A 27,867-nucleotide genomic window follows, 5' to 3' on the forward strand; every position below is an offset into this window, starting at 1 on the left:
ACATCGAGTTTTGAAGGTCTTTCTCCCGTCTCGAATTTTGAACCGGATTGTTTCTGTTTGCGGACTGTTTGTAAAGTGAACTCGCTTTCGTCCTTGGACAGGGAGAAAGCGGATCTGTCTGCGCTGGTGACTGACTTGACTGTATGCATTCTGTCCGACTCTACTGAATGACATTGACTGATGGAGCCGTAGTCTAATACTCTCGCCTTGAAAGGGCTGGCTCTCCTCGTTGGCCATACTCTTCCACTGTCTGCCAGTTTTTGACATTACCAGGGTTCTCTCCTCCAGGGTTGCTCGCACATTTTATATTATAGTCCGCAAGAGAAGTTCTGAAGCAAAGGAACACAATGCAGATCCTCTGAAGGAATATTAACATCTTGGTAGCATCAGCCGGCTATGATCTCCCTAAAAGCTGGAGGTCGGACTGATAAATATGCCACATAAGCACAATACTATCAGGGGTTATGCCGGTTTCATTGATCTTTTCGCCGATTTCGTGGACATTCAGTTTCTGTAGTTGTTTACGGAAAGCATATAATCGCCAAGATACAGTGGGATGTTGTAATATATAGATATAGAAAGCGTGTCTTGCTGCGAGACGCAGTCTTGGTTTCTGCGTTTCTGCCATGACGAAGCTGAGTCGAGACGTCAATGTCAGATCAGTTGCTGATGAACTGGCTCTTCCTGGAAATTTCTTGGCTAAGTTGACGAGAACGAGAGTTTCTCCGGAGACCTTTCTTATGACGGTGATCCATCCGTATAGCAGAGCTCCGGTAACTGTATACCATATCTCAGCTGCAAAGGGGCAAGCTTTCACCGCCAATGTCGCCCGGCCTCTTATATATCTTTCATCAGCACTTCACTGCTCTCCAGCTGCGGCTTCAAACGTGCTTCTGAGATTCTGTAAGAGGATGAAGCTTCAGTCTTCAAAAGTCAGCTTGATTGATCCACCTGAAAGGCATGTACTCACCATGTCATCAGCATGATAACTCCAACCCCTATAATTTCAGGGGCCTCAAGAGGTCGGTATCTTCAGATGAAGAAGAGTTAACGAGGCAGCAAATATGTCACTGCCAAACCCGCAGACATCTTATCTTATGTCTCATTTTCTACTTTCTGAGAGTTACTCCCAGTTTCGAGGCAGTTCTGCTCGAGGTGGAACCTGTGTTGCTCAACTGCCTCTCAATAGTACGTAACCATCGGCCTTTTGCTTGGCCTTTACTGCTAGAGTTGTGTGTGAATACACATATATATAAAAGCAGGCGAGACTATAAAAGGGAGTTTGAGATGTGATAGGAAAGGAATAAAACCAGAAATGGGGGGGAGTCGTGATTTTATACCTCAAATCAGCAAGTTTGCGAGTTGTTGTCAGCTCAGCAGCATTTACTAATATCACTATCAATTTGCTTCTACTGTTTTCGTTATTCTGTAGCTAGATCATGTCAAAATCTCAGTTTCATATCTTGAAAAGTGCAAAGTTGGTATTTATATGACTGCTTGGTCAATCTTTATAAGGGGCAAACTTCACAATATTTGACACTGGGCAATATTAGATGATTGGCTATAGGAAACCTGGACACAAACAGTAAATATCACAAAGGCAATCACCGTATTTCCTGCTATACACGTCTGTTGAGCCCAATTACTCTCAAAGCGTGACAAACGTGAACCAAGCGAGGAAGAGCAACACTAAAGCGTGTAATTCACGTTGATGCTAACAATTGTGGCTGAAAGTGATGTTCGCCCTCCTACATAAGACACAAAGTTGTGACAATTATATCTTCTGGAGATATTAATTACTATGGCAAACTATAATGGTTTGAATTTCATCCCAGTTTCCTGTCGGGGACTCCTAATTAGCAAGGTATTTTAACAATTCTCACTCTTCCACTTCTCTCCTGGCTTTGAGCTGCCGTCCACATTGCCACGGTACAGCTAGCCACCACCACTCTCCCACTCTCAGTCCAAGGCCATCCTCGTCCTCTTCGAGCACACCAGTTTTTATGCCCCACTCCATGATGAGCTCGGCCTCAAACTCTTCCAGGATTGGCTTGAGTGCGTTGCACACGCCCTCGATCGTAAGATATCCTCTCGTAGCATATACAAAACAGAAAGCTCCCAAAACGTCCATCCACCGCTCTGCATCTCTACGCCCGAAGAAGTCAACCCATTGTGGAAGCAAGTGCTTTGCAGTGGGTGGTCCCTCATTGATGCTCTTGCGGATGACATCCACGTCCTCATCGTACTTGTATGAGTCCGTGGGGGTTGCTTCGATGTTCCAAAAGTAGCTGTCTTTCTTCAACTTGCGCATCTCGTAGTAACCCGGGCGGAAACCCAGAGGTATATGAGGCACATTGACTGGGGTGAGCTTGATCCTCTCACTCGCGTTCAGATTCATGAGCGCCATCACAGCTCCGTCTTGAAGGTTGAAAGGAACCTGATAAGCTTCACCACGCCGGAAGGTCGCATCCAGTTTTGACTTGAAGTCTGCAGCATCTCGGTACTTTGTTCGTTGGGCAAGTTTCCCAAGTACGTGCCCGAAGGCTTCGTTCAGTCTGAACGGTCTTCCGGACAGAGGCGGACGTTTGCTCTTGCAAATGATGCGCTGTGCCGTCAAGACATCGATGGCTTCCTTCAGTATGGCATTGATTTGGTCTTGATCGCCGTCTGCGAGTGTTCCAAACTTTTGTTGTATCTGGTCAACTGTGTAGCGACTCTCATCTGTGCAGCAGAGAGATCTCACCCAAGACCTCGCAATGACCTCATTCGTAATCTTGACTTTCTGATTCAGGCCACTGAGCATATTGTCAACAGTGACAAATGCCGGGAACGTGACAGCTTCGAACCGGGCAAAGACAGATGACTGAGGATTGTAGAATTTCTCACGTGGGTCTTCTTCCTCGTGAGTAGCAGCTGCAGAGGTGGAAAAGTTGTCTTCGAAGTAATGCCTTGTCGATGGCAGGTCAACACCCTTTCTGCGAGGCAGTTCAAGGGTCCACTCAATCAAGCTGTCCCAGTCATAGTCCGTAGGATCCTCAAAGTCGAATTCCGGGAGCTCATTCTTAGAGTAGGCAACTATGAACCGATCTTGGAAATCCTTGGTTAGCTTCCTGACATAGGCACCTTGGTCTCTCCGGGCATCGATCCAGAACCGGCGGATATCTTTAAGGGCAAGATTAGGGAAAAGCTTAAGGAGTAATCCCCAGTCAACAGACTTGTCGGCACCACCAAGGAGAACACGGACAGCGACCAAAGCAGCTAGAAGACGTTCTGAGTCACTGTCAACGGAGCTTGGGCCCTGCTGGTCATTCTGGCCTTGCTGCCTCTGCCCAGCTTCCTCAGGAATGGGCATCAGAGCTCGTGTGACCAGGCGCACACGTTTGACTCTTGGTTGTTGTGCTAGTTGCTGGCGACTGATGGACGCTCGAGGTCGACTGACTGAGCCTCGACCGACACCTCGGCCTCTCGATTGGCGGCCAGCGCCTCGAGCAAGCTTCTGTTGACTGTATGCCGGGAATTCGGGCCATTCAGTGCTATCATCCTCCTCATCAGACGAAGTATCCACCAGAAGAGCACGGTCAGGAACGTCTCCTGGGAAAGACGTTGGGGTAAGCTGCCAATCCAGGGGCCAAGAAATTTCAGGGGCTGGAGTCTCAAGAACTTGATCGTCCCTTTCGCTCGAGAATGAGATGAAGATGTTGTGAGGGCCGGCTGCTCCAGGCGGTGCATTGATGAATGATTCCGACCACGCTCGCTCCAGGTCCATGCAGCAGTACAGCCTCTCAATGAAGCACCGGTAGGGGTCAAGAGCATCTTGACGCTGGAGCTTATCACGGTTGAGTGAATGCGCTTTCCTATCAATCATGTCTATCATAGACGACCAGGCAAACCAATTCGGGTCAGGCATCCATCCCGTCAACGTGTAGCTGCCATCTTGCATCTCGAAATCCTGGAGTGTAATACGTGGCCAGACACCGTCGTAGCCGGAAACAATGATCGGCTTGTCAAAATTAATCTCTCCAGAGAAAGAGCTGGAAAGCCGTTGCTCCAACGTAGCCCTGAAATCATCGGTGAAATAGCGTTCAAATCCTTCGATACCATCCTCCTCCAAACATGTGTTAGGGTCCAGAAAATGAAGGGCTTCGGGAGCACCTTGAGAGGACTCAAAGTGTTGATAGCACATTGGCTCTCCCAAGTCGCTTTGCCACGCCCGGGATCTTGAAGGGCGTCCATCTGCAAACATGCTTTTGCGTTTTCGACCACGCTTTGCAGGCGGCGGGAAGTCTTCTCCATCGTCATCATACTCATCCAAAGCCCGCTTCTGGGCGGCTCGTGCCACGTATACCGGTGCATCTAACATCTCGACTTCTTCAGGGAGATCTCGCCGACCCCGTTTCAAGAGATCGCTATCAAGTTGAGCATCGAATGGAGGGGGAAGATACAGATCTGGATGGGCTTCTTGAATCTTCTGAGCCACCTCAGAAGCTTCGGGAGAAAAAGGATCAACCCCAGCTGTGACTACCAAATGGCATTTCTCAGTCACACCTTTCTTACTGCGAAATGTGAGCCAATGTTCGGCCACAATTTTGTGCTTCAATAGTTCTCTGAATGCAGCCTGATACGAACGGATTTGTGGCACTACCTCAGGAAAGGCTTCGACCCATCGGATACTGATGGCTGTCCACAAAGATTTGCCTCCTGGGAAAACCCCTTGATTCTCTGCCAAGATATTTTGTATGATCTGGGACACACGGCTGTTGATGACAGCTTTGGTAATAGGGGTATCGGTGACCATAGGCGTCTTCGGTTTCACAGAAGAGCCTGCCGCGCTAGGTGTACCATTGGTAGAAGGTTGAATAGGCTGAGGCTGTTCGTTTTGAGGAGTTGGGTCTGGATGAGATCCGTTTCTTTGGAGTTTCGATCGAGGCGTCTTGGGAGACGCTCCTACGAGGCTGAATCGATCCAATGAACCAAGAACCGGGCGCAATTGGCTGTTCTCGCCTTGCACAAGGGCACCATTAGTACCGTTAATAAGTAAGAGCTTTTTAGGAGAGTCGAACATTGCAACTGGAGGTCGTTGTAATTCCGGGTTGACTTGAAATGCCTCTCCTTTGAAACTTAGGGTTGGCCTTGAAGACCAAGTTGGCCGGGCTGCTATTGGGCCGCGTACTCTTGATACTGGCATCGGTGTTGTTATATCCTCATTTTCTAGGCCTGGTCCTTTGCCTTCGCCACGAGCCTTTCCGTCCCTTTCACCTTCATTGTTGCCAACCTCTCTTCCGGTGTTCTCATTATTATCGTGGCCTTTGTCTTTATCCTGAGATGCTTCTCTTCCTTCGTTGTCCACAGCTCGTCGGTCTGGCTCCTGTGATTCGTCAACAGCAGGTGTCGCAGTGTCTTGATCTTCAACTTCTATAGCCGATTCTTTTCTTCCGCGTCGAGTTGGTGTCACTGTAGAAACATCAAATGATGGATTACAACTCGTCTTTGACTTGGTCACATGATAAAGCAGGCCATTGTCATTTTTCCATGCTCTGCCACATTTTTCGCAAACCCAAGGCCGTGAGGAATTATCATTTTCAGTGGCTTGTTCCGCCGTTCCTTTTGGCCTATCCTCACCCTTTTTCGGTCGGCCGCGTTTCCTCCCGGTGAGGAGGCTCTCGGTAGCGTTACTGTGTTCCAGTTCATCATCAATGTCCATTCGGTTATTAATTTCTTCGTTCTCGGCATCAGCATCGACGGTCCTGGTCTGGACTTTCCTAGCGGAAGATCTTGTTGGCCTAGTTCTCGTTTGCCGTGTAGGTGTCGCCACATCTGGCTGTGCCCTCGTCAGAAGTTCTTTGAGGGCTGCCGGTGGGACTTTAAGAGTCACCACAAGGGTAGCAGCCTTTTGAGGTTCAGATACAGCATTGTCCCGCTGGTCTTCATCTATCTCAGGTGGCGCTAGTGATTCAGCTGCTGGTGTCTCTGGAGGTAACTCGGGTTCTTGAACAATTGTTTCTGGAACTTGCGGGATGACTACTTCTTCGGTGGCTTCATCGTCTTGCACAACCTCCTCTTGTGGTGGGACTTCTGGTGTTGGAGCACGTCGTTTTCGGCCTCTTTTTGCCTTTTTTGTTGGTGTAGGCTTCCCTTTCTTAGCTTTGAAGGCCCTAGGGCGGCCCACTGATTTTCTGTTGGCCATTCCCATGCTGCAAAGCTCAGCCAATGTTGGCGAGTTCTCATGAGATATCGATGACGAGGATAGCGAGGAGAACCCATAGACATCTGCCGGAGTCGGTGTTGATTCTTGGTCAGCGGCATCAGCTGGTGTCTGAGGGGCATTCGGTGCAAAGTAACGATAAGAGGCGACCTTTCCAGATCTCGTATGTTCGCTATAAATCTGAAAATGGGCCAGGTGAGGTGGTTGTAGGCCAGGAACCGCCAATGCTGTGGTCATTGAGGACAGATGTCGGCTGTATGAAGGGCCTAACGTCAACGCATAAACATCTGGGTTTGTAAGTCCAACATCTCCTAGGCGTTTTGCCATCTCGGCGATTATGACGGGAATCGGCTTATCCAAAGACCAAGGCGGTGATTTGGATACTTCGGAAACGTTAGAGGCTTGACCTATGAGTTGCTTGTTCCCATCATAACCATCCAGGTCCGGGTTTCTTGGAGTCTTGCTCTTTCTTTTGCCTGTTGAAAGATACAGAGACCAATCTTCTGCGTTGAGGTCTCGGACATATTTGACACAGTCCTTGAATACCTTTTCTCCCAGCTTCGCTGCTACATATTGAATAACGCCTCGCTGGTTGAGAAAGCGACATACTTTGGCCAAGACTTTCATTTGCCAACGCATTCCCAATACACCAAGCTTGGATTTCATGTCTTTCATCTGGAGGACTCCCCACTCCTTGACGATAGCCATAATGGTTGTTGCCAACGCAATATAGTCAATAGATTCACCAGTCCATCGTACGCGCCAAGGGACGGGTTCGAGATCTTCGACAAGGACTTGCCGAGTTAGTGTCATGTCTGGCCGGGCCTCGTCTACACCCTCGCCATCTTTTGGTAAAGGCGGAGCGAATAGCTTCAGCCACATTTTACTCGTCTTTGTGCCGCGTACAAGTGTTGTTCTCTTGACAATGTATCCTTTCTTAAGGAGACTATCAGTTCTTTTTGGCACGCTGCGCTTGTCTTGATCTGTCAGACGCCCAAGATCTCCTTGAAGAATACCTTGGGTAGTAGTCGAGGCTATGCCCAATAGTAGCATCCATTCAGACTTGGGGACTCGCTTGTAGTCCACTGCATGGCCGGTAAGAGACTCCCACATGGTATCCTCAGAGGCGTAGACCCGAACATGGTGGGGTTCTGTAGGCTCTGCATTTTGTCCAGGGGTGTCGCCAGCAGATGAAAGTGCCAGCACTTGGTCTAGAGTTAGGTGATTGTACTCGCGATCAGCGCCGACAGAAATATCCCGTCTCGCAGTCAGCCAGCTCCAAATGGTCGCGGCAGTGCGGGCTTGCACAGCGGAATCACCCTCAGATATTGATTCTGTCTTGGTTGATGGATGATGTATAGCTTTCAAAACACCATCCACAGGGCAGCCTAGAGTGAAGCAGTTAGTGATTGGTACTTGAGTAGCGGCAGGAATTAAAGTAATCAATCCATGAACTTGCCTTCTTCGCCGTGGCATGAGATATGAACCAAAAGGCCCGCGATCAAGCCTTCGAGCTCGGATGCCATGTTATTACACGTATCCTACAGTTCATTCTCAAGTCGATGCGACGCGTAAAAAAAAAAAAAAACTTGACGAAATTGGTCTGGGGCGAATTGAACTGATGAGCCCCAGCAGAAAGATCTTGTTGCTGTACGAAAGAATGATGAAGTGGGGATGGCGGGACCTGAAAGGGTGGAGGACTCAAAGAGCCGCATGAGCTAGGGCGAAAAAACCAGATGACATAAGCATCTTTCCCCAAATTCAAATTCTCGAGTCATACCTACCTAGTAGTTACGGAGTACAATACAATCATGTTCATTTAAAAGTCAACTGAAACCCAACAGGTGAAACACTATAGTGCAGGTCTTGAGCTTCTAGTTTTCCTTCAAATGGTTAGGTCAGGTAGAAGATATTTCAAAAGATTGCTTAAACAAGAATTGCCAAATTGTCAACCGGTAATATCTTAGCATGATCATTCGTAATAGTATTGGACTTCTGCAAAAAGAACCTGGGTAGCCATAGTTGTTGATATTACACAAACACATCAATTACACAAGAGCTTAAATTTCCTGCAATCGTTGCAATTTTATGTATTGGATTATCGAATACTACATCGATGAGATGTTTTCTATTATATTGTACCTCCAATAGATAGATAGTACGCCAAACCCCAAATTTGAGGTTCGATGTCGGAGTTTTTCATTTTGCCCACCTGTTAATCTGCCAAACCTCACCTTGACATTCTCACATCCGGCAACACCGTAAGAAGTACCTTGGCTGCTCAACCGCAAATATGCCAAGAAGCAATGTCTTGTCTACGGACGAAGCCATTGAGAATCTCATTTCCACTTTCAACGAACTCAACAGCAACAGTATTGATGAGCTCCACGATGAACCAAGTCCCCTAGAATTCATGCGATATGTTGCTCGCAACACACCATTCGTGATAAGGGGCGGGGCTTCATCATGGAAAGCCTGTCGGGACTGGAACTCTGCGTATCTGCTTTCTGTGATGAAAGGGCAGAATGTGAATGTTGCTGTCACGCCATATGGGTTAGTTCCCTCTGCTGGATATGAGCAACGAAAGGAGCCGTTCGCTGACTCTGATGACAGCAATGCTGATATGCCTACCGTGCCACCTGGTGAAGAATCAATGGTCTTTGCAAAGCCTCACTATGAGGATCAACCCTTTGAAGAGCTACTTGAGTATGTAGCACGTCAAGGCGCAGATCCTGACTTTCCTCCTGATGCCGAAGTGCGATATGCCCAAACTCGTAAGTTAGCCTATTTCTCTCCCGGAGCCTTTACTGATTGTCCTCGAGAAAATGACAACCTGCGCGAAGAGTACATCACTCTCTTCTCAGACGTACAAAAGGACATCCCTTTTGCAAGGATAGCACTAGACAAGTGCCCCGATGCCGTGAACCTATGGATCGGTAACTCTAAATCCGTTACAGCTATGCACAAAGACAATTACGAAAATATTTATGTACAGATTCTGGGACGAAAGCACTTCGTTCTACTACCTTCTTTATGCCACCCCTGCGTCAACGAGCAACCTCTCAAGGCCGCAACGTACACGCGCGGAGAGAATGGCATGGAATTAAAGATTGATGATACTTATGATGAGGCTGTTCCTTTCGCAATTTGGGATCCGGATAGGCCTGAGCAAAATGCTACAAAGTTCTCCCATCTTGCCCAGCCTTTACGAGTAACATTGAACCCCGGAGATATGCTTTATCTTCCCGCTATGTGGTAAGTCATTTCACAAGCCTCTTTTTTCCACTATTCATCAATTACTAAAATCGGTTAGGTATCACAAAGTGCTCCAATCGTGCGCCGAGGAAGACGAAGGGTTCGTCCTCGCCGTCAACTACTGGTACCAAACCACATGCTTTTCATTACCCTTGCGATGGCTAACCGGAACCCTTAAACTAGGTATGACTTGGACTTTACAGGTCCGCTTTACCCTACATCGACTTTTGTTCGTGATATGAGCTTGGGAAATAGAAAGTAGTCTAGAAATCCGCCCCACACGACCTAAAACCAAAACACCAGATCTATACCCACGCCTCAACCCCGTGCCGCCCGTGATTACTTCTTCTTCTTGGCAATCCTCTTCTGCGCTCGCAACTCCTTCTTTTGTCTAGCATCAACGATTTTGTAGCGACCACGTACGCCCTTAGGACGGCCCTTGATGCCCCGGTTGAGACCGCGGGCGACAACGAGCTTGGGCAGTTGCTTCTGGGGTTTCTTTGCTGCTCTCGAAATAAGGCGCGAGATGCTGGCAGCCTTCTCCTTCTCGGTCATATTTTCGTCATTGTTGAGCAACTCTGACTTCTTCTTGAGCTTCTCAAGCTTCTGCGCGGCCTTGAACTTCTTGCGAGCCTTAGCCTCGCGCACCTTCTTGATGGGGCGAGCATTGAAAGCTCGCATCTTCTCCTTGATCGCCTGCGCAGCAGCCTTGCTTATGGGTTTCTGAAGCTTGTCATGTCGTGATTCATCCTCGACAAACCAATCTGGTAAACCATCCCGATCACGGAAGGCATACTTGTTGTAACCATCATCAATGGCATCATGGGTTGTTGTTTGACCAGTAGCAAGTCTGTGAGCAAGGGACATCGCTTCAGCAGTAATAATGTCGATATCTGTGCAGCTGTTAGTACTATGTGCCATTGTCTAAGAAATCTTGCACTTACCAGGTCTGCCATCGGCTCGTCGGGTGTCCTTGTCCCAGTCGTCGTCGTCATTTCGCTTGACAACCTCAAACCCATCATCATTGTCCTCCATCTCGGCATCAGAGTCGACTTGGGCCGCGTTGGTCTTGGTAGACTTAGCAGGAGCCTCAGCTTTACGGGTCTTCGCTTGCTGAGCCATGATAGCTTCTGCGTCTCGGTTGACTTCTTCGTCCGCACTGTCCTCAGCAGCATCTTCCTGCTCAGGTAAGATCCCAGTGATGCCTGAAAAGATATCTCGGTTGAAAAAGGCTGTTGCCATCTTAGACAGGCCGTTTGCGCCCTTTGAAGAATCCAAATCTCGAATAAGTCCTGTTGTAGGAGTTTCGTCTTCGTCATCAGAAGAATCATCTTCCTCGAGCTCGGAGGAGTCATCTTTCTCCTCTGCTTCTTCGCCAGACAGACCAGCCCACTCATCATCACCAAAATTCTTACGAGCCTTTTTTGCTCGATATTTCGCATCAACCTCAGCCTTGCGCTCCTTGTATTGGTCATACATGGACTCAAGCTCTCGCTCCAAGCGATCCTCTTCTGGGTCACTCTCGTTGTCTGTCTCCCCTGAGGAACCAAGGCCACTGTCGGCCTCCTTCTGCGTCGCTTGGGTGGGAACAACCATCTTGCCACGGTTCAACTTTCGCATGGCGTCTGTCTTGTCGACTTTCTTGAGTGAAAACATTGCCCCCTCGCCAATTGGTCCACTTTCTTCTAGACCGATGTCGAAAGGCGTGCCCATGTTGAGTTGCATGCGCACTACCTCACGTTGTTTCCGCTCGTTTTCCTTTCGCTTTTCCCGCTTTCGCTTAGTGTTTTCACGTTCCTTCATGTTTTGGAGCTCTTGCTGGATCTTGAGTTCTTCATCCATTGACTCAACTTCAGCCACCTCTTCTGGATCTTCTGTTGTTGTGATGCCCTTGGCCGCCGAGAGACCAAACAGCTCCCGCACCTTGAGCCGCCACCTGAGCAGAAGTTTGAAATCTTTGCGTCCCAGTACTCTTAGATCAGAGCAACAGTTCCGAATTTCGTCCGTCGTCTGAGAAAGTTTGTCAAGAGCAGCCAGAGCCACATCCCCGTTAGGCGGCTGCTTGAAGCTTAGTCTGTTGTATGAACCAAGTACAGCAATTGGATCGGTGGTCTGGATGAAGTCCGAGGCAGGCATCTCCTTGTATTGTGTGAAGTCGCCCTCTTCATAACCGTCTCGCTTGCGCTTTTTGACCTCGGGATTGTAGACCTTGGCTTCGTTGTTTGCGTTCGGACCAGACAACTCAGCAAAGACATATTTGGGGTCAAGAAATCGACTGTCCAACTTCTTAGGGGCCTTAAAACCCCTGCATACCGCAAAATATTCTGAAGACACTAACCTGCTGGCCGGGGGCTTTGTTGTTTCGACCTTGTCGAATAGCTGCCTGAATACCCAGAGGAGAGCTTCGCTATCCCTTGAGCGGAAGATCTTTGTCACGAATACTCCACCACTTCGTAAGAACGAGACTGCCAACTTCATGGACTCAAGAACGAGTCGGTTCTGGTCGAATGCGTCCTGTACCCAGGCAGTTCCAACGTTTGGAGCTCCGTCGTGTATCACGGTATCCGCCTTCCATGTCTTCAAGTGCTGCCGAAGCGTGGAACGGCAATCTTCGCTAGTTATGTCAGATTGGAAGGTTATACAGCCGGGTATTGGCTTAATTGGTGAAAGGTCGCATCCGATCAAAATCGCTAACGTATCGCTATTAGTGATCCATACTATATTTTTCGATATATTGACAAACCTTCCTTTGGACAGTTGGCTCTGCACACTTGTAACCAACTCTATAAAGGTGTTATTGAGGAACCATAAGATAGCAAGATCATAACACTTACACCAGGCGCGGCGCAAAGGTCGATGACAACCTTGCTCTGCTCGAGGAAGCCATACTTCTTATTGAGTTGAATAAGTTTGAAAGCTGCTCTGGCCCTCCATCCCTGCTCCTTGGCTAGCCTGTAGAATTTGTCGAGACGGCCTTTGCCATGCTGAGTTCATTGTTAGGCTGCTCGCTGAAGAAAAGAATGGTTGACTTACCTTCTTCTGGATCGCCATCTTGATGATTTGGGACGAGCGAGTAACAGTCTGGAAAAGCACTTCCCCGTAGACTCCGAACTTCCTATAGTAGTTCTGGCAGTACAGACGAGATCGTGGTCCTAAGGAAGCGGTATTGACGATGTTGTGTTGACGATGTTGTAGAAGGACGACACACGATCTTCCTCGAGATTCAAAAAGTTCGGCCCCACCAGAAATTTTGCGACCGATAAGCCAATCACGTGCCGATAAGACTAAAGCCTGGTCCCTACTATAGTAGGTAGTTTCTGGGACATAGATCAATTAGTACCGATATTGAAATGTTGGGCGGTTGATGAATGAAACTCTTGCTCCCGAGGGCAGCACTTTGCCTTTGATTCGAACAACAAAGATGATGTTTTTTGAGACCTTGCTTTTGTCAATTGCTGAAATGCTTGACAAGATTATCAGTAAACTCAGCGTCGATAAGCCGCTATCAAATGCAGTGGGGCTGATTACCTAACTCCCGCATTAGCTTCTCGTTCTCGAAATGGCGGCACGAATGATATCAGAAGTTATCGGGAGAACAGACCACATTAAAAAGCGGCTCAACTCAACTCGACCTTGAATGCTCCTCGCCTGCCTCGGTCATTGTCACCAACAACTCGGGCGCGTCGTCGGCCCTCACCATCAGGACTTTGATCTTGAACTACTGCAACACGACCAGCGATAATCATGAGCGGACGAGTCCTCGCTGCAGGGCTACGGCCTCTCCCGCGCCGCGCTGCGGTTCTTCCCGTTAGACACCTGCATCGCCAATCTACTGGCGGACTTCTTCAAGCCGATGCTGCGATACGAGCCACCCGAAAGCGAATGTGGCAGGGTGGAAATGCATTTCACAATGCAGTCACTACGAGGAATGCCTCCTTCGCGAGGTTTTTGCCCAAGCTGATGGTCAAGTTTCTAAGGGTGCCGGCAATGTTTGGCGGTGTGGCCATCGGTGCTTTTGCTTGGGTACAATATCAAGCTGCCCGTACGTCAGACTCGGATAACAAGTTGCCAACGGTTTCACTAATTCAACGCAGAGGCCGGTACATTCGCCGTGAATTTATTCAACACAACTACGGATACTATATCGAGTACGGCTTCGAGCTTGTTCGGAGGTGCCAAGGATATCGCCGATCAGGTCAACCGAGGATGGGAAAGCACGAAAGAAAAAGCAGAATTACCCGACTGGGCCAAACAACTCTTTAAAATTCAAGAAGATATCGGTACTGGCGGTTCGGGAGGTTCGGGCGGTGGTGGTGAGCCAAAGCAGAGCAAGTTCGGTGCCGCAGCTGCTGTTGGTGCCTCAGCCGCCGCCTACGGATACGACAAGTCGGATGACGAGGATCCTCGAAACGGCGAACAGGCGGCCAAGGATGACCAAATGATGGTTCTGACCAAGAAGATGATTGAGATCCGAAGCATTCTCCAGAGAGTTGGACAGTCAAGCACCCTCACACTGCCCTCCATCGTCGTTATTGGTTCTCAGTCCTCGGGAAAGAGCTCCGTCCTGGAAGCTATCGTTGGCCACGAATTTCTCCCCAAGGGATCCAACATGGTTACCAGGAGGCCGATCGAACTGACACTTGTCAACACACCCTCATCCCGGGAGGAGTATGGTGAATTCCCTGATCTCGGATTGAGGCGTATTTCCGACTTCGGATCTATTCAGCGAACATTGACTGAACTTAACCTTGCCGTTCCTGATAGCCAGTGTGTCTCCGACGACCCGATTCATCTTACAATTTATTCCCCCAATGTTCCTGACCTATCACTTATCGATCTTCCTGGCTACATCCAAGTTGTGGGACAAAACCAGCCTCTGGAACTGAAGCAGAAGATTTCCGAACTCTGCGACAAGTACATCCAGCCTCCCAATGTCATCCTCGCCATTTCAGCTGCCGATGTCGATCTTGCGAATTCCACTGCTCTTAGAGCATCTCGGCGAGTTGATCCCCGAGGCGAGCGAACTATTGGTGTTATCACCAAGATGGACTTGGTTGACCCTGTCCGTGGAGCAAGCATTTTGAATGACCAGCAATATCCTCTGAGACTGGGTTATGTTGGTGTTGTTCCCAAGGCTCCTCAGAACCAGGGCCTTTTTAAGATGGGAAACACTAACCTACTCTCACAAATCGTCAAGCACGAGAATGCTTTCTTCTCTTCTCACCCCATGGAGTTTGGTCCTGAGGCCGGTGTCAATGTTGGAACCCCCACGTTGCGTAAGAAGCTCATGCACGTTTTGGAACAGACCATGTCGAGCAGCCTGCAAAGCACCAGTGATGCTATTCGACAAGAACTTGAGGAGGCCACTTACGAGTTCAAGGTCCAATACAACGACCGACCTCTTTCAGCCGAGTCTTACCTTGCGGAGAGTCTTGACGCTTTCAAGCACTCTTTCAAGCAATTTGCAGAGGAGTTCGGCCGCCCTCAGATGCATGAGCTTCTAAAGCACGAGCTCGACCAGAAGGTTCTCGATTTATTAGCTGCCAGATATTGGAACAAGCCCATCGATGACCTTTCACCCATCAACCCCGACCTTGACAACCTTGCCGATCTTCCCAAGGCTCCTGCTGACTCCCTTTACTGGCACCGACAACTGGATGCTTCCACATCCGCGCTTACGAAGCTTGGTGTTGGACGTTTGGCCACTACAGCAGTTGCGTCTTCTATCCAGGCTCACATCGACTCCCTCATCAGCAACTCTAGCTTCGCTAGCCACCCCTTCGCCCGACAAGCCATCATGGAGGCTGCCTCTACTATTTTGAACGAGAGATTCTACAGCACCAGCGACCAAGTGGAAAACTGTATCAAGCCCTACAAGTTTGAGATTGAACTTGAGGATCGGGAGTGGACAAAGGGTCGTGATCACGTTGGAGGTGTACTCAAGAAGGAACTCCAGGATTGCGAGAAGGCGATGAAGAATTTGGAAGATAGCGTTGGCGGACGCCGAAAGATCAAGGAAGTCATGGCCTTTGTCGACAAGGCCCGCAAGGGTGAGGTCGCCGTTGAGGGCGACAACCGTAGTGGCGCTGGTGGCTTCAGCGCTGCTCTCCTGAGCAAGGGTAAGTTAACCACAAATCCCCAAAAGCCTAGATACTAACGAATTCACAGGACGTGAGGCTGTTTTCTTGCGCGACAGAGCTGACATCATCAAGATGCGCCTGCTGGCTGTTAAGTCAAAGCAGTGTGCTGACGCCAAGAACAAGTACTACTGCCCCGAGGTATTCCTCGATGCTGCTGCTACCAAGCTGGCATCCACTGCCGTACTTTTCCTCAATGTCGAGCTCCTTTCTGAGTTCTACTACAACTTCCCCCGAGAGCTTGACCTTCGTCTAGGACGTCACTTGTCCGAGGATCAGATTGAGAAGTTCGCCAAGGAGGATCCCAAGATTCGCAGACACTTGGAGGTTATTCGCCGCAAGGAGCTGCTTGAGTTGGTCCTTGAGAAGATGGAAAGTCTACGGCAGCTTGAAGGCCGCGATCGCGAGAAAGGAAACTCCGGCTCGCGACGCGACCGCAAGCAGAGCCGATGGGGTCTGTTCTAAATGGGCTTCCCCTTTAAAAATGAGAAATGAGGTCATACTGGGAGTAAGGAGTTGAATGCTTGGTTGCTGATTTTAGAATATCGCCGCAATCAGAAAGACAAGACAAAATTGCCTGAGAAACGCGGTTGTTGGGTATGCTTAAGGGGGACTTGTTGGTCTCTCTAACTGTATCTTGTCAACATATATATGTATGCAAAACCGATTGATGGCAGGCGGATGCAGGGGGCACGTTGTATGAGGATATGTATAGAAGTGCTTGATTGCGCGCAAGGATACCCTCCTCAATAACACTGAATAGTACAGTCTACTCAAATAACGACAACTACTAACATGACGCTAAATTTATGTGCTCTAGATGTATGTGACTGTGTGTAAATCATCATGTACAGATTTTATCATTATTATCCAAATGACAGAAAGCGCCTTGCTCTTATGTACTACCTTCAGTAGTCATTTGTAATGTCACCTCCCATCGAATACTGCCCCCATGGCCGTATCCCTCGCCCAATCTGTTCTGGATCAAGGCTGAGATGCGCTGCCGTAGCTTGCTGAGCGACATTTCGTCATAGCCTTTGACAACACTCAACTTGAGGTTGGCCATGCAGAGACCATAATGAACTTGCCAGAACTGGGCATCATCGATAGTCACCACGCTAGGTTCGGTCTCAATCTCCCTCAGAACGGCACTGACACCGTTGTTGCCTCCAGTGCCGCCATAAGACATCAGTAGCATGAGACCCTGAGCTACGGCGAGTCTCATTCCCAGAGCAAACATGGCAAAAGCAATGACGACACAGATGAGACGGTCGAGCCATGTGTAGAGCGAGATAGAGAGTAGGGGAAGAAGAGCGATGACAGCGGAGAAGGACAGGGTGAGGAAGTGGAAAGGGTTGGAAAGGACACTTGGAAGAGAAGCAAGGTACGAGACACGCATAAGTTTAGCAATGCGAGCATGGTTTCGAAGGCCATATGCCGAGACCAGTGTGCTCACCATTGCGGCAGCAGATACAAGGTCAACAGAGCCATCTGGGCCTTCATGACCATGTTCATGATGAGCCTCGTGGCTACCAAGAGACTCAAGGAAGTGCTTGAGAGTGTGAGAGATCAAGTCAAAGCCTCCAAAAAGGAGGAAAACAGACATGGCAAACCCGGCAAGGACCTCTGCTCTCTCGAGGCCAAAAGGGTGTCGGATACTGCTACGTCGCCAAACTTCAAAATTGCCGAGGACATCAACCATGACACAGACAGCAGCACTACCAGCGTCAAAAAAGACGAGGTGCGAGAGAGCTGTCGTAGCAAGAGACCCTTCTGAACGGAAGAAAACATATGTAGCCACGGCAAGATGGCACATACTCCAGTAGCAATGGATGCGTTGGTCTTTTGTCATGCTTTTCCATGCTTCGCGAATGGTCGGAATCGGTAGAGAAGCAGGGAGAACGGGAGGCGGCCTTTGCGGTGGCTCTTTAAAGATTTGATGTTGTGAGGAGATACTACTGTGTTTGTATCTATGTCCGCGACGCTGTCCAATGTTCTTTCAAGAGGTTAGCATGTGCCAAAGTTGGGACATATACATTATCAACGTACCGACTTGACAGGCCCTGCGGAGATGACTTGCGTCTGGAAGTTAAAAGGGTTCTTGAATCCAGGGGACGCAGCAGAGTCCCCCTTCTCATCTTCACCGCCCATTGTTGGTAGCGATAGGGAAGACGAAGACGCAGCCGCGGGAGAGGGAATGAGGAGGTTCGAAGTCGCCGAGTTCTGAGCGATAGCCTCGCGATTGAGTTGTCGATTTACCGCGACAGAGTCGTTCTCTTGACCAGCACCAAAATCAATAAACGCTTCCTGATTAGTGATATCGAAATCGTCGTCGCTGTCGCCCTGAATGACCAAACTCGGCGGACGAAGGTTCTGAAAAGAAGAAGCACCCTGATAGTCCGACATGTGTCTGCTGCTGTTTTCGGATATCGCGCCTCTTGATTCGGTCTAGGTCGACGAAGATCTCAGGAACCCCCTATTTCTGAACTAGAGGCTTGAGGAATTATGTCATGGGGGTTTTCCCAGAGTTTGGGTCGCACAAAGCCTGGTTTCGTCGATGGCGCGAGTCGTGAAAAAGAAGCCTGATGATGAGTTGGAATGCGTTGACGTCGCGATATCCATTACTTTAGCCATTAGGTTGTGGAGGTGGACCGATGGGGGGTAGATTAGGATCTTTCAGGGGTACTCCGGAAGACGCAGGGGTTAAAAAGCAGCCACAGAGCACTATCCATGTCTGGAATAGCGAGTTGATAAATCCCTTGTCTTTGATGTGGCGTACATGGACACAAGCCTCAAAGTAGTCGTCATTAGCTTCATGTGGTTCTATCTGGCTTCAATAATTATTCCAACGTCCATAATCTTGACATAAACAACGACGGAAGGGTGAAGGAGTCATGCAGCAAACTATTCTCCTTCAATAATGTCAATTCGCGGCATTCAACTGTTGCCATGAACCACTTACACTCGCTTCTTTGTTCCAACCCAACACCTCGACTACTACTCGTTCGAAGCCTGCGATAGCAATTCAATAGGATTGCTACGCTCGACAACTTCTTTACCTTCTCGTGATGGAAAACACTTCTCATAATAAGCGGGATACCTCACCTACGCCTTCTTCATCCCACCGACGAACCCCCTCGAACTCGAGCATACTATCCAAGTTCCCCTTTTTGAGAACGTCCCCCGAAAAGCGACACAACCAAACCGAAAATGCAATTGACGACAATGGCATTCCAACTTCTCCTCGTCCGGCCGCGCGACCATCAGCAAGCGTGATACAATACCAAAGAACTCGAAGACGAAGAGGATCACTTAGGAAAGCGGCGCTACTTGGTCGAGGGGCACAACGTGAGCGTAGGGAAAGCCGACCGTTGAGCATTGATACTTCACATGCTGCTGCGTTTGGTCTCGACCCTAATGCTGTAAAAACTGAAAGCCCATCATCGATAGATTCTTTGGACTTGAACCCGACGTCGGCCAATGGTCAACGGAACTTGGTCAATGGATTCACCCCTCTCCCTGGAGGACTTGGGACAGCACCCGTACTTCCTCAGAACGGCACAGCATCACAAATAACTCGCCCAATATCACTTGCGGATCAAGATGGGGCATCTTATACATCAACGGACGAAGAAGATATGCTCCAGATTCCGGGGAGCTCGTCAACAATTCGGCAAGGCCTGTCTATGTCATCTGGACAGGATTCGTACTTTAATAGTCTAGGTTCGGCCTCGTCCCACGGACGAAGGCGTCCAGCCAACCGGGCAAAGTCGCCATTATCATTTAGTGGTCTTTCATCAAACACACTCCCCGCTCACGAAGACTGGGACTACGCAGAAACAGAATGGTGGGGATGGGTTGTCCTATGCGTGACATGGTTTGTGTTCGTTGTGGGAATGGGATCATGTCTTGATCTCTGGAGCTGGGCATGGGACGTGGGAAAGACGCCGTATGCGCCGCCAGAGTTCGAAGACGACGATACTCTACCAATCGTGGGGTACTATCCAGCGTTGATCATCCTCACAGGCGTTATGGCTTGGGTATGGGTTGTTGTCGCTTGGGTTGGTATGAAGTATTTCCGGCATGCCAAAATTAGCGGCGACTGATGCAAGCGTTTGGCTATTTCTGGCTTAATATCTAGGCTCGAATTGAGTTCTGACGAGGACTTGGTTTGATGCTATTAATGATAATAAATGACAACTTATTAATATCTTTGAGTATCGTGGCTTCGGTAGTGAACTTGACAGGTTACTTTCCAGCTGCAGTTATGTCTTAATTTAGCTGATAATTCCAAATCAGCTGGACATTGCAGCTGTTGGTTGATCAATTGTTGGCAGCTGTGCACTATCAATTCCTTGTCACAGATCTCATTGGTGTTTTTGAAACTTAAGCGCCGATACAGCGGTAACACTCGCCAGAGCAGCCAATCAGGTCACTGCTGATCCTGACCAACAAGTAGCGACATTAAATCGTGGCACGCTCAGCGGGGTCTTTGCAAGCCTTCAACGAAGAAGTTTGATGGAACCAACACATCAGAGTTTAACTTTGCATGAAAATTGACCCTTTGTATGCAAGGCTTGTACTGGGCGCGAAAAATATCATGGCTGTTATTCATTGAATGTTTGTGTTCCCAGGTGAGGAGTCAACGGATGGATGAGTGGCGATATTGAGTCTTTTGTTGCACAAGGCAGCCAAGATGATGTGTGCATTTACGACGGAATATTCCAGCATGATTAGTGGTCGATATTGATGCGTACAACCGTAAGCAGAAATTATCGAATGCAGTCGCTGGTGAAACATGGAGATCTAGGGTAGGTGTCGGAAATCAGATATCATCAAACTTAATGGTGTTCAAATTCCCCGAGGGCATCAATCATTGCCCCATTGAGGTTGAGCAGCTGTCCAACGGCTGATTCGCATGCAGAGATCGGCGAGATAATCCCCAAGAGCATCCCTCGAGACCGACTGGGGTTGAGGTCGAGAACTCGCCGCCTCCGACAACTTGGTTCTTGGCCAGTATCAACATCATGAGGCCGAGGATCTTGGCAGCAGAGTACTTCATGAGATGTTGGTTCTCAGTCAGTTCTCCATACCTACTTATAAATATTTCACGGTATATCATATATGTTGATCGATATTCGGGATCAAATCCGAGCCGAAGTTACCCAAGCCCGAATAATTAGCCTCCCGCCCTTTTCCTTGGCTGGCGGCCCGACACAAGCTTACCTCGTGGACATGGCCATAGCCATGAGGGAGAGTTCCAAGGTCTCGTGATGATTTTCTACAGCGAGAGACCTTGAATCTTGGATCTCACTAAAGAAACTGTCACCGACTATTGATCGAAAGTGCGGAGATTTTGTCTTATCGTGATCCGACTCGTGATGTGACAACGTTGTGTTTCATCTGTATACAAAGCAAGTCAAGCCACTGCATCAGAAGTGATCATAATCATCATGCGAGAGCCTGTTCTTGCCTGTCAAGCTTCAGATATCGTTATCAAGACTGCATGGATTTGGGTGAGCTGCTTATTTATTTACTTACTACCCATAAAGGTGTTCGTCAAGGTTGTTTATTATGTATGTGTCGTACGGAGTACTTTCACTCACTACCTTACTCACGTCAATGGAGCCACGATCCATCTTGATACCTTACCAGTCATGACACTGTCTTGGCGCCATTAACCTTTTTTTTTGTGTCTGAAGCTGAGAAACCCCTCTAGGGGAGGAAAGAAAACACAGGACCTTAATCCTAAGTGACAAAAAGATTTAGGTAACATAGGCATAATTTTAGGATAACTTTTACTAAGTTTATTTTGACACCCTATATTAAGGTTCGCTCGCTGTTTTCTTGTCCCCGAGGGCCCCTCAACAAAGGACGAGACCAGGTTTGAGGAGTTCCCGAGAATCGGATCCGACTATTGTAGTATTAGACTACTGAGATAAATTAATTAATTACGAGCTGAGTAATAACAGCAAAAGCAAAGAGGATAAAGTGAGAGGCAGCACGCAAGACAAGACATGGGAAGGGAGACCAAAGCCCTTGTCAATCTCCAGCTACGCCTGAAACAATTCCACCCGCGGCCATAAGTAATCAAAATCAAACCACTCAGAGGAGTCCCAACTTCACTTGAATTGACAGATCCAAGGCATTTGCATATTTTTCTCATTTCAGCTGTCAACAGAAAAACCAGGTTTGGGGCCTACTAAATGCACGAGCTTCCTTTGATGAGCTTGTCTTGGAGCTTTGAGTCACCTTACTCAGTGCTCACCTCACCCGTCAGCTTCGTTCGATAGTTAGTAGCCTCGCTGTGTCCGAGTTTCGATGGTTTTTTGCCATCCCGTCCATCCAGTGCCAGTCGCCAGTTCAGCCACCTACCTACATATTTGCCTGCTGCCAAGATCCACAATCTCATCCATTCTTATGCAGTAGATTCGGGGGTTGTTGACTGAAGAGGCGAGTGATGAACAAGTAAAAGGAGAAATGTTTTGACGGGACAAAGTTATTGCTGTGAACAAGATCTTCCATATCCCATCCAATGTTAGAGCCGCTAGAGAGGTCTGTACTGTACTGTAGCTATAGCTGTACGCTGTAACAGCACATCCACTCGATCCTCCCTTTTGGTAACCATCCAATATCTTCTAACGTCCTCCCCAAGTTCTATCGATTCCTCTTCTAAACTCATCATTACTGTATCTGATTCGTCATCCTCATCGATAACTCTCCAGTTCTAAAATACATCCTGAAAAATCGAAGTACCTGAGCAATTCGATATCTCCATCACCTCCAAGACAAGTACATACCTACTGTACCTTGCTGCAGCTCATCAGCTGTCTTGTCTGTCTCGCTGTCTGTCGGATCTCTCCACCGCCACACACGCACACAAACACACAGACCCTCCCCCAAAAACCCACCCAGAGAGAGACCACCCCTGGCACTCCCGCCTAATTCGGCCTCCCCTACAGCCCCTACCATAGGTCACCTACAGCACTTCATCAGTGGAGGGACTCATCGGCCGAATGCCTGGGCTTCCAAAACCCGCCTAAAACCAAACCAAACCAGCCTCTTCAACTCTTCACCCCATCCCCTTCGACCAACTCTCCACTCCGTCTTTTCTCCCATCTCCCATCAACTTACCTCTGCAGCCATTCCAACACCATCTCCCCCCAAAATACCCTCTTGATTTCCATCTTCCTCTTTTTCTCGTTTACTAGTGCTGTACGTATCCTTCATCTATAACGTCTGTCCTCGAAACTCCTCCTTTGGCCGTCGGAAATTGTTCCCCTGCAATCTCACGAGTCATCCTGCGCCAGACTCGCTCCACCGCGTCACGATCCGTTACGATACCCTCAAATTCCTGTCCGACTCGATCTACCTTGACCAGTTCCCCCATCGAGGGGCTTGTCCATAGCATCATCGACATCGCTTCCTATTGTGTTGTCTGTCAAACGCTGCGAATCTGGCTTGCTTTATTGTCATCAGGCTCCAGGTCGCCACACCATCTCGACAAATTGGGGTCGTTAATAATCCCTCCCATATCATACCTCCGAATCCCGCCTCGGCCACCCTTCAACTTCATCAACCGCCAACATGAGGGAAGTCAATTTCAGTATCCCCAACGTCAACAAGGCGTCCGTCGGTATTACCACCGCCCTATATGACCGCCGTGCTCTCGACTGCACCTCGACCCTCCCCCTCATCAACTCCCTCAATCATCTCGCCTATCTCACTACATCCTCTGCTCGCATCCGTGATATCCTCACCGTTGATGGAGGCATCGAGCGTCTCGTTTGCATCCTCAAGCAAGGTCGTAGTAAGGACATGATGGGAATGTGGAAGTGGAACCTTGCTTTTCAATGTGTTGTCAATATCGGCGTCCGAGGCACGGAAAACGTCCGCACCAGAGTTGTTGAGGCTGACATGGTTCCCGTCATCGCTACCATCCTCGACAACTATACAAAAGCTGTTGATAAATGTCGCGAGAAGGCAGAGGAGGCCAAACAGAAGCAGAGCTACGACCATCATCGTCACCGAAGCCATGAACATCGTTCAACCCCTAAAGCTTCCTCCTCCAACTCAGCATCGGCCTCTGCCTCTGCATCATCTTCGTCTTCCACAACAGTAGGTGCCTCTGCGTTTGGTCATCGATCTAGTTCTCGTGTCGATGCCACCGAACAGCGATCTCGTCGTCACGGCCCACCGCCATCCATTGATGTCTCAGCCTCTTACGCTGGGCCATCGACGGCTGCTCCTCAGCAGCAGACGCAACAATCCGCCGATACTGCTATGGGCAACTCCCAATGGTCCCAGTCTTCTTCAGATCGATCTACGTCTTGGGGTTCATCTCGTCACCAGCCCCTGAGAGGTCTTGAAAGTCGTCACGCCACGACTTCGGCCCCCCGTCAGGCCATGCAGCCCCTTGCAACTGCTGCCCCTGCTACCGAGACTCTTGAGGGCTTTGTGAGACCTGTTCGTGATATCGATCGCCTTGCGTCGATGGCACCATTTGGCTCAGATCTGTTATCTCAACCCACATCCCCGACTACGCCATTGCCGCCGCCCCAGATGCGATCGCCTACTGTTCGCCCAGCGTCTGCTCTTGGCTCCCAACGATCTCGTAGACGCCCATCGATCCGCCACCAGAACTCGACTGCCGATGCCGACGACATTAATGGAGACAGCATGCCGTCAGACGAGTCACCTGAGACGGAGATGACAGGTACCGATAACCTGCAGTCAGCTGTTGGTATCCAGGACATCACTATGGAAGATGGTGACACTATACTCGGTGGTGCAGCTCTTGACTTGGCTACGCCAACTGTCTCTGAGACCCATCAAGAGGCCAGCACCTTCAACATTAACCACCGTAGCCCGATGGACGGAAGTATTGCCAACAACAACACCCCGGCTCCGGTTCCCGCAATTGGTCTCTCACCTAATCGTCCTACGTTGAACACGCCCCCTCAACCCCCTCTGGCCGCCACTACCGTCCCTCGATATCTCCTCGACCGTAACTTCGTTCCTAACCCTCAGATGGTCGCTGCGATGCCCCGAGAAGAGGATGTGCTCATGTCTTTGCAGCTTCTTGCCTATGTCTCGAAGTACTGTGGTCTACGCTCCTATTTCCAGAAGAGCCACCTCGTTCCTCGCCTTAAGATTGGCAAGGAGCTCGCTGCCATTGATAAGGACATGTCTGCCATGGATGAAGAAGAGGAAGAACCTGAAGTCTACGATGAAGATGCCGACGATGAGGAGTACCTTCTCCCCAACGACTTCAACCTCTTCCCACTGGTCGAGAAGTTCACAGTCCGCTACCACAGCACTGATATGCAGTACTGGGCCGGGGTTGTTATGCGAAACCTCTGCCGTAAGGATGACACACGCGGAGGCATCCGTCAATGTGCATACTACCAGTGCGGCAAATGGGAAGAGTACACTCGCCAGTTTGCCAAGTGTCGTCGATGCCGACGCACCAAATACTGCAGCAAAGAGTGCCAGAAGAGTGCATGGGCTTTCCACCGCCACTGGTGTGTAGCGGCCACACAGTAAGGTGGTTCGTTTGGTGGTAGCTCAGCACAATGATTTACACGACAATCAATTCATAACAGCATCTTCTCGGCGCATCCTACTGCATCAATGCTTGATTCATACGCATTATTCTTTCAAGGGTTGCAAATGCATTGCACAGCAAAGCGTGTCATGAGCGCATGGCGTTTCTTCTCGATACCACTGGTTTTGCTTTCTTTTTCATGGGCGTAAGGGGTTGGGCATCATTGACGGTCATTGACTTTGGGTGCATCATCGCATGTCATTGCACATTCAACGTTTCTTTGTCTCTTATCTAACACTTCTCTCACCTTGGAGGTTCCCTTTTTCTAATTATTTCTTATTGGTGTGGCTGCAACCGCTCAGGGGTTATATATCTCTGAGCTTTGGCGTTTTCGATCGCGAGCGGGCATTAAGCAGACGACAATGGTGCTCGTTTATGTATATAGATACCTTTGACTGCTGGGGGCTCTCGGATGGCACCACTTTCGAGGGCATGGACATCTGGATATGACTTGACGACGGAGAACGACGGAGGAGGCGATGGTGATTCGCAAAAAGACGACACGGGCAGAGTCGGCTACACTGCAAAATTGATTCAGTGGATACTGATTTGCATGTTCAACAGGGTTGGATATGCAGCCTGCTTGGTGATTGAGCCTACAAAAGGGCATCATCATGGAGGCTATCGGGACTGCTCAGACTTGATATGCAGTCGAAATCAGAATCTGCTATATATTCCTTTGGGTATAGATGAAATGACCAAAAATTCAAAATACATGGCTCCTAAAGTGATTGACCATGATGAAGCGGACTAATTAGAACACTTTGAAGACAAAACGTGAAGATTTGGAAGACAATCGAGTCCGAGTGCTCTAGATGAATCACATTGTGCAAGTATGAATAGTGTTGTGACAGAAAATATGAATAATGACCAAATGGTTTCGATTTACATGCAAGAGGACCCTAAACGCCAGCCCTTGTACTTCATCTCTAGCCTTTCTTTTCAACAGCAATGCATCACGCAAGCCAATCTCGCCCCCAGTCTCACTAATGATTATCAACGCAATGTCTCTCCCTCTCTTTACCGAGAGCCCATGGCCTTCCGCCTCGCCTTGCCGGGCCGAGACTTGGAAACTCTGCTGCCGGCCTTCATCTTCTTGGGGTCGAAGCCGCTGAGATCGCCGGAGCTCATGGCATCGCCTGACTTGGCATGGCGCTTCTTGCCTCCGAAACCGTACTTCTCGTTCTTCTTGGCTCGCTTGTGGTTGGCTCCGGCGCCGACTTGCCCGCGACCAGCGCCTGCGCGAGGGTTGTGGCCCTTCATTTCCTTCTCGACACCGACGTCGAAGATGTCGGCTTCCTTGGTGTCGAGACCAGCACCACCAGTTTCTGAGCGCTCTGAGAATGGCTGTTAGTAAGAAGCCAAGTTGAAGTGGTGAGTGATGGGAATGCTTACTTCGCTTGAGGTTCTTGATCTTCTCAAGAGTCTCACGCTTGGCCTTTTGTCGCTCCTGAAGCTTGGCAACCTGAACCTGCTTTCCGAATTTCTTGAGATCGCGCAGCTTGCGAGCCTCCTGGGCAGCCTTCTTGTTAGACGCCTCCTCCACAAGCTTAGCCTTAACCTTCTCCATATGAGCATCCTCCTTGATCATCTCGGCAAAGTAATCCTTGGGACGAGAGAAGGGGACGTTTTCTTTTCGGAGAAGCTTGCGGGCAGAGCGAGCGGCCTCGAGACTCTGGCTGTAGAAGGCGAGCTCGCGCTGCAGATCGTCTGACACGTCGGGGATGGCCTCAGAGGTCAAGTCTGTTGAGATGATGGATTGATGGGTGGCGAATGGGACGGACTTGTCTGTAGGGATGGAGATGCGGTTCAGCGCGGCGAGGAGAGCGGTTGTGTTGTTGATGGTGAGGCGCTGGTGGGGAATGATGTCTTCCTTGTCCTCATCTTCGAGGTCTTCGAGATCAGACATGGGAATATCCTCTTCATCTTCCTCTTCCTCCTCATCGTCGTCCTCTTGGGCCGCAGCCTTTTTCTCAGCAGCTAGCTTTGCGATTTCGCTCTTCTTGAGTGTATCTCTCTTTGGCTTGCGAACAATCTTTTCCTCGAGTTCGATTGAAGAATCTGAGTCGTCGCTGTCGTTGATGCCGTTCAAATCGTACTGATGACACTATGTTAGTCAAATTCTCGAGCACGAGATAGTATAACAAACCTGAGGCTCTTCCTCATCCTCATCCTCATCCTCATCCTCTTCGTCATCATCATCTTCAAACTCAGCCTCAATCTCAATGGTCTTCTTCTTCTTCTCGTCGTCCTTGTCTGCCCCGCGAGCAGCAGCGTTGCGCTTCTCAGCCTCCTTCTGCTTTTTCAGGAGCTTGAGCTTCTTGAAGTCTGTACCCTTCTCGGCGGCAAGGGCCATCTTTAGTTTACTTTTTGTGACCATTTTTGCGTATGTAAACGTCGAATGCGACTTTGTCGTGTTTGGTAGTCGGCGCAAAGCTTCTGGGCAAATGTTACAGGGTGCTAATAGGAAAAATCTCCAAATTCTGCCGCGGGACTGTCTTGACCGCCTTGACATTTTTTTAGTGGAGACTTTCCTTTTTTGGGAGGTTGCCAATGAATGCCTCTGGCCCACTCACTCAGGACCAAAACTTCATCAACTCGAGGCAAAGTCCTAAGAATATGTGCTAACGACTTATTTGAGGGTTGTTCGATGTTGGTGCTCTTAC

At 49.2% G+C, this 27,867-nt stretch overlaps 8 protein-coding genes across 9 annotated transcripts; 4 read left to right on the forward strand and 4 right to left on the reverse strand.

Annotated features, from left to right (window-relative positions):
• Positions 1-1,765: 1,765 nt before the first annotated feature.
• Positions 1,766-7,845, reverse strand: FVEG_07795 (hypothetical protein). Its single transcript, XM_018896472.1, has 2 exons — positions 7,662-7,845; positions 1,766-7,590 (listed from the first exon to the last, which is right to left on the reverse strand). The coding sequence occupies exons 1-2, from the start codon at positions 7,726-7,728 to the stop codon at positions 1,880-1,882; spliced, it is 5,778 nt and encodes a 1,925-aa protein (XP_018753947.1). The 5' UTR covers positions 7,729-7,845; the 3' UTR covers positions 1,766-1,879.
• A 163-nt stretch (positions 7,846-8,008) lies between these two features.
• Positions 8,009-9,903, forward strand: FVEG_07796 (hypothetical protein). Its single transcript, XM_018896473.1, has 5 exons — positions 8,009-8,755; positions 8,816-8,976; positions 9,025-9,457; positions 9,516-9,581; positions 9,641-9,903. Exons 1-5 carry the CDS (start codon positions 8,496-8,498, stop codon positions 9,717-9,719), a joined length of 999 nt encoding a protein of 332 aa, XP_018753948.1. The 5' UTR covers positions 8,009-8,495; the 3' UTR covers positions 9,720-9,903.
• FVEG_07797 (hypothetical protein) lies at positions 9,476-12,718 on the reverse strand. 2 transcript variants are annotated; one of them, XM_018896474.1, is made up of 5 exons: positions 12,491-12,718; positions 12,292-12,441; positions 12,201-12,240; positions 10,402-12,147; positions 9,476-10,350 (listed from the first exon to the last, which is right to left on the reverse strand). In XM_018896474.1, exons 1-5 carry the CDS (start codon positions 12,506-12,508, stop codon positions 9,797-9,799), a joined length of 2,508 nt encoding a protein of 835 aa, XP_018753949.1. In that variant the 5' UTR covers positions 12,509-12,718; the 3' UTR covers positions 9,476-9,796. The 2 variants fall into 2 exon arrangements, with proteins under 2 accessions (XP_018753949.1, XP_018753950.1); XM_018896475.1 differs by having other exon boundaries at positions 10,402-12,240.
• Positions 12,719-13,025: 307 nt separating this feature from the next.
• FVEG_07798 (dynamin GTPase) lies at positions 13,026-16,414 on the forward strand. Its single transcript, XM_018896476.1, has 3 exons — positions 13,026-13,499; positions 13,552-15,576; positions 15,626-16,414. The coding sequence occupies exons 1-3, from the start codon at positions 13,202-13,204 to the stop codon at positions 16,057-16,059; spliced, it is 2,757 nt and encodes a 918-aa protein (XP_018753951.1). The 5' UTR covers positions 13,026-13,201; the 3' UTR covers positions 16,060-16,414.
• On the reverse strand, positions 16,242-18,242 carry FVEG_07799 (hypothetical protein). The gene is made up of 2 exons (XM_018896477.1): positions 17,644-18,242; positions 16,242-17,590 (listed from the first exon to the last, which is right to left on the reverse strand). The coding sequence occupies exons 1-2, from the start codon at positions 17,998-18,000 to the stop codon at positions 16,490-16,492; spliced, it is 1,458 nt and encodes a 485-aa protein (XP_018753952.1). The 5' UTR covers positions 18,001-18,242; the 3' UTR covers positions 16,242-16,489.
• FVEG_07800 (hypothetical protein) lies at positions 17,680-19,814 on the forward strand. The gene has a single exon (XM_018896478.1). It carries the CDS (start codon positions 18,663-18,665, stop codon positions 19,698-19,700), a length of 1,038 nt encoding a protein of 345 aa, XP_018753953.1. The 5' UTR covers positions 17,680-18,662; the 3' UTR covers positions 19,701-19,814.
• Positions 19,815-22,578: 2,764 nt separating this feature from the next.
• Positions 22,579-26,051, forward strand: FVEG_07801 (hypothetical protein). The gene has a single exon (XM_018896479.1). It carries the CDS (start codon positions 23,182-23,184, stop codon positions 25,138-25,140), a length of 1,959 nt encoding a protein of 652 aa, XP_018753954.1. The 5' UTR covers positions 22,579-23,181; the 3' UTR covers positions 25,141-26,051.
• On the reverse strand, positions 26,008-27,655 carry FVEG_07802 (hypothetical protein). The gene is made up of 3 exons (XM_018896480.1): positions 27,351-27,655; positions 26,597-27,299; positions 26,008-26,538 (listed from the first exon to the last, which is right to left on the reverse strand). Exons 1-3 carry the CDS (start codon positions 27,579-27,581, stop codon positions 26,222-26,224), a joined length of 1,251 nt encoding a protein of 416 aa, XP_018753955.1. The 5' UTR covers positions 27,582-27,655; the 3' UTR covers positions 26,008-26,221.
• Between the last annotated feature and the right edge of the window lie 212 nt (positions 27,656-27,867).

Source organism: Fusarium verticillioides, chromosome 3 (genome assembly GCF_000149555.1).
Source record: "Fusarium verticillioides 7600 chromosome 3, whole genome shotgun sequence".
NCBI lineage: Eukaryota > Fungi > Ascomycota > Sordariomycetes > Hypocreales > Nectriaceae > Fusarium > Fusarium verticillioides.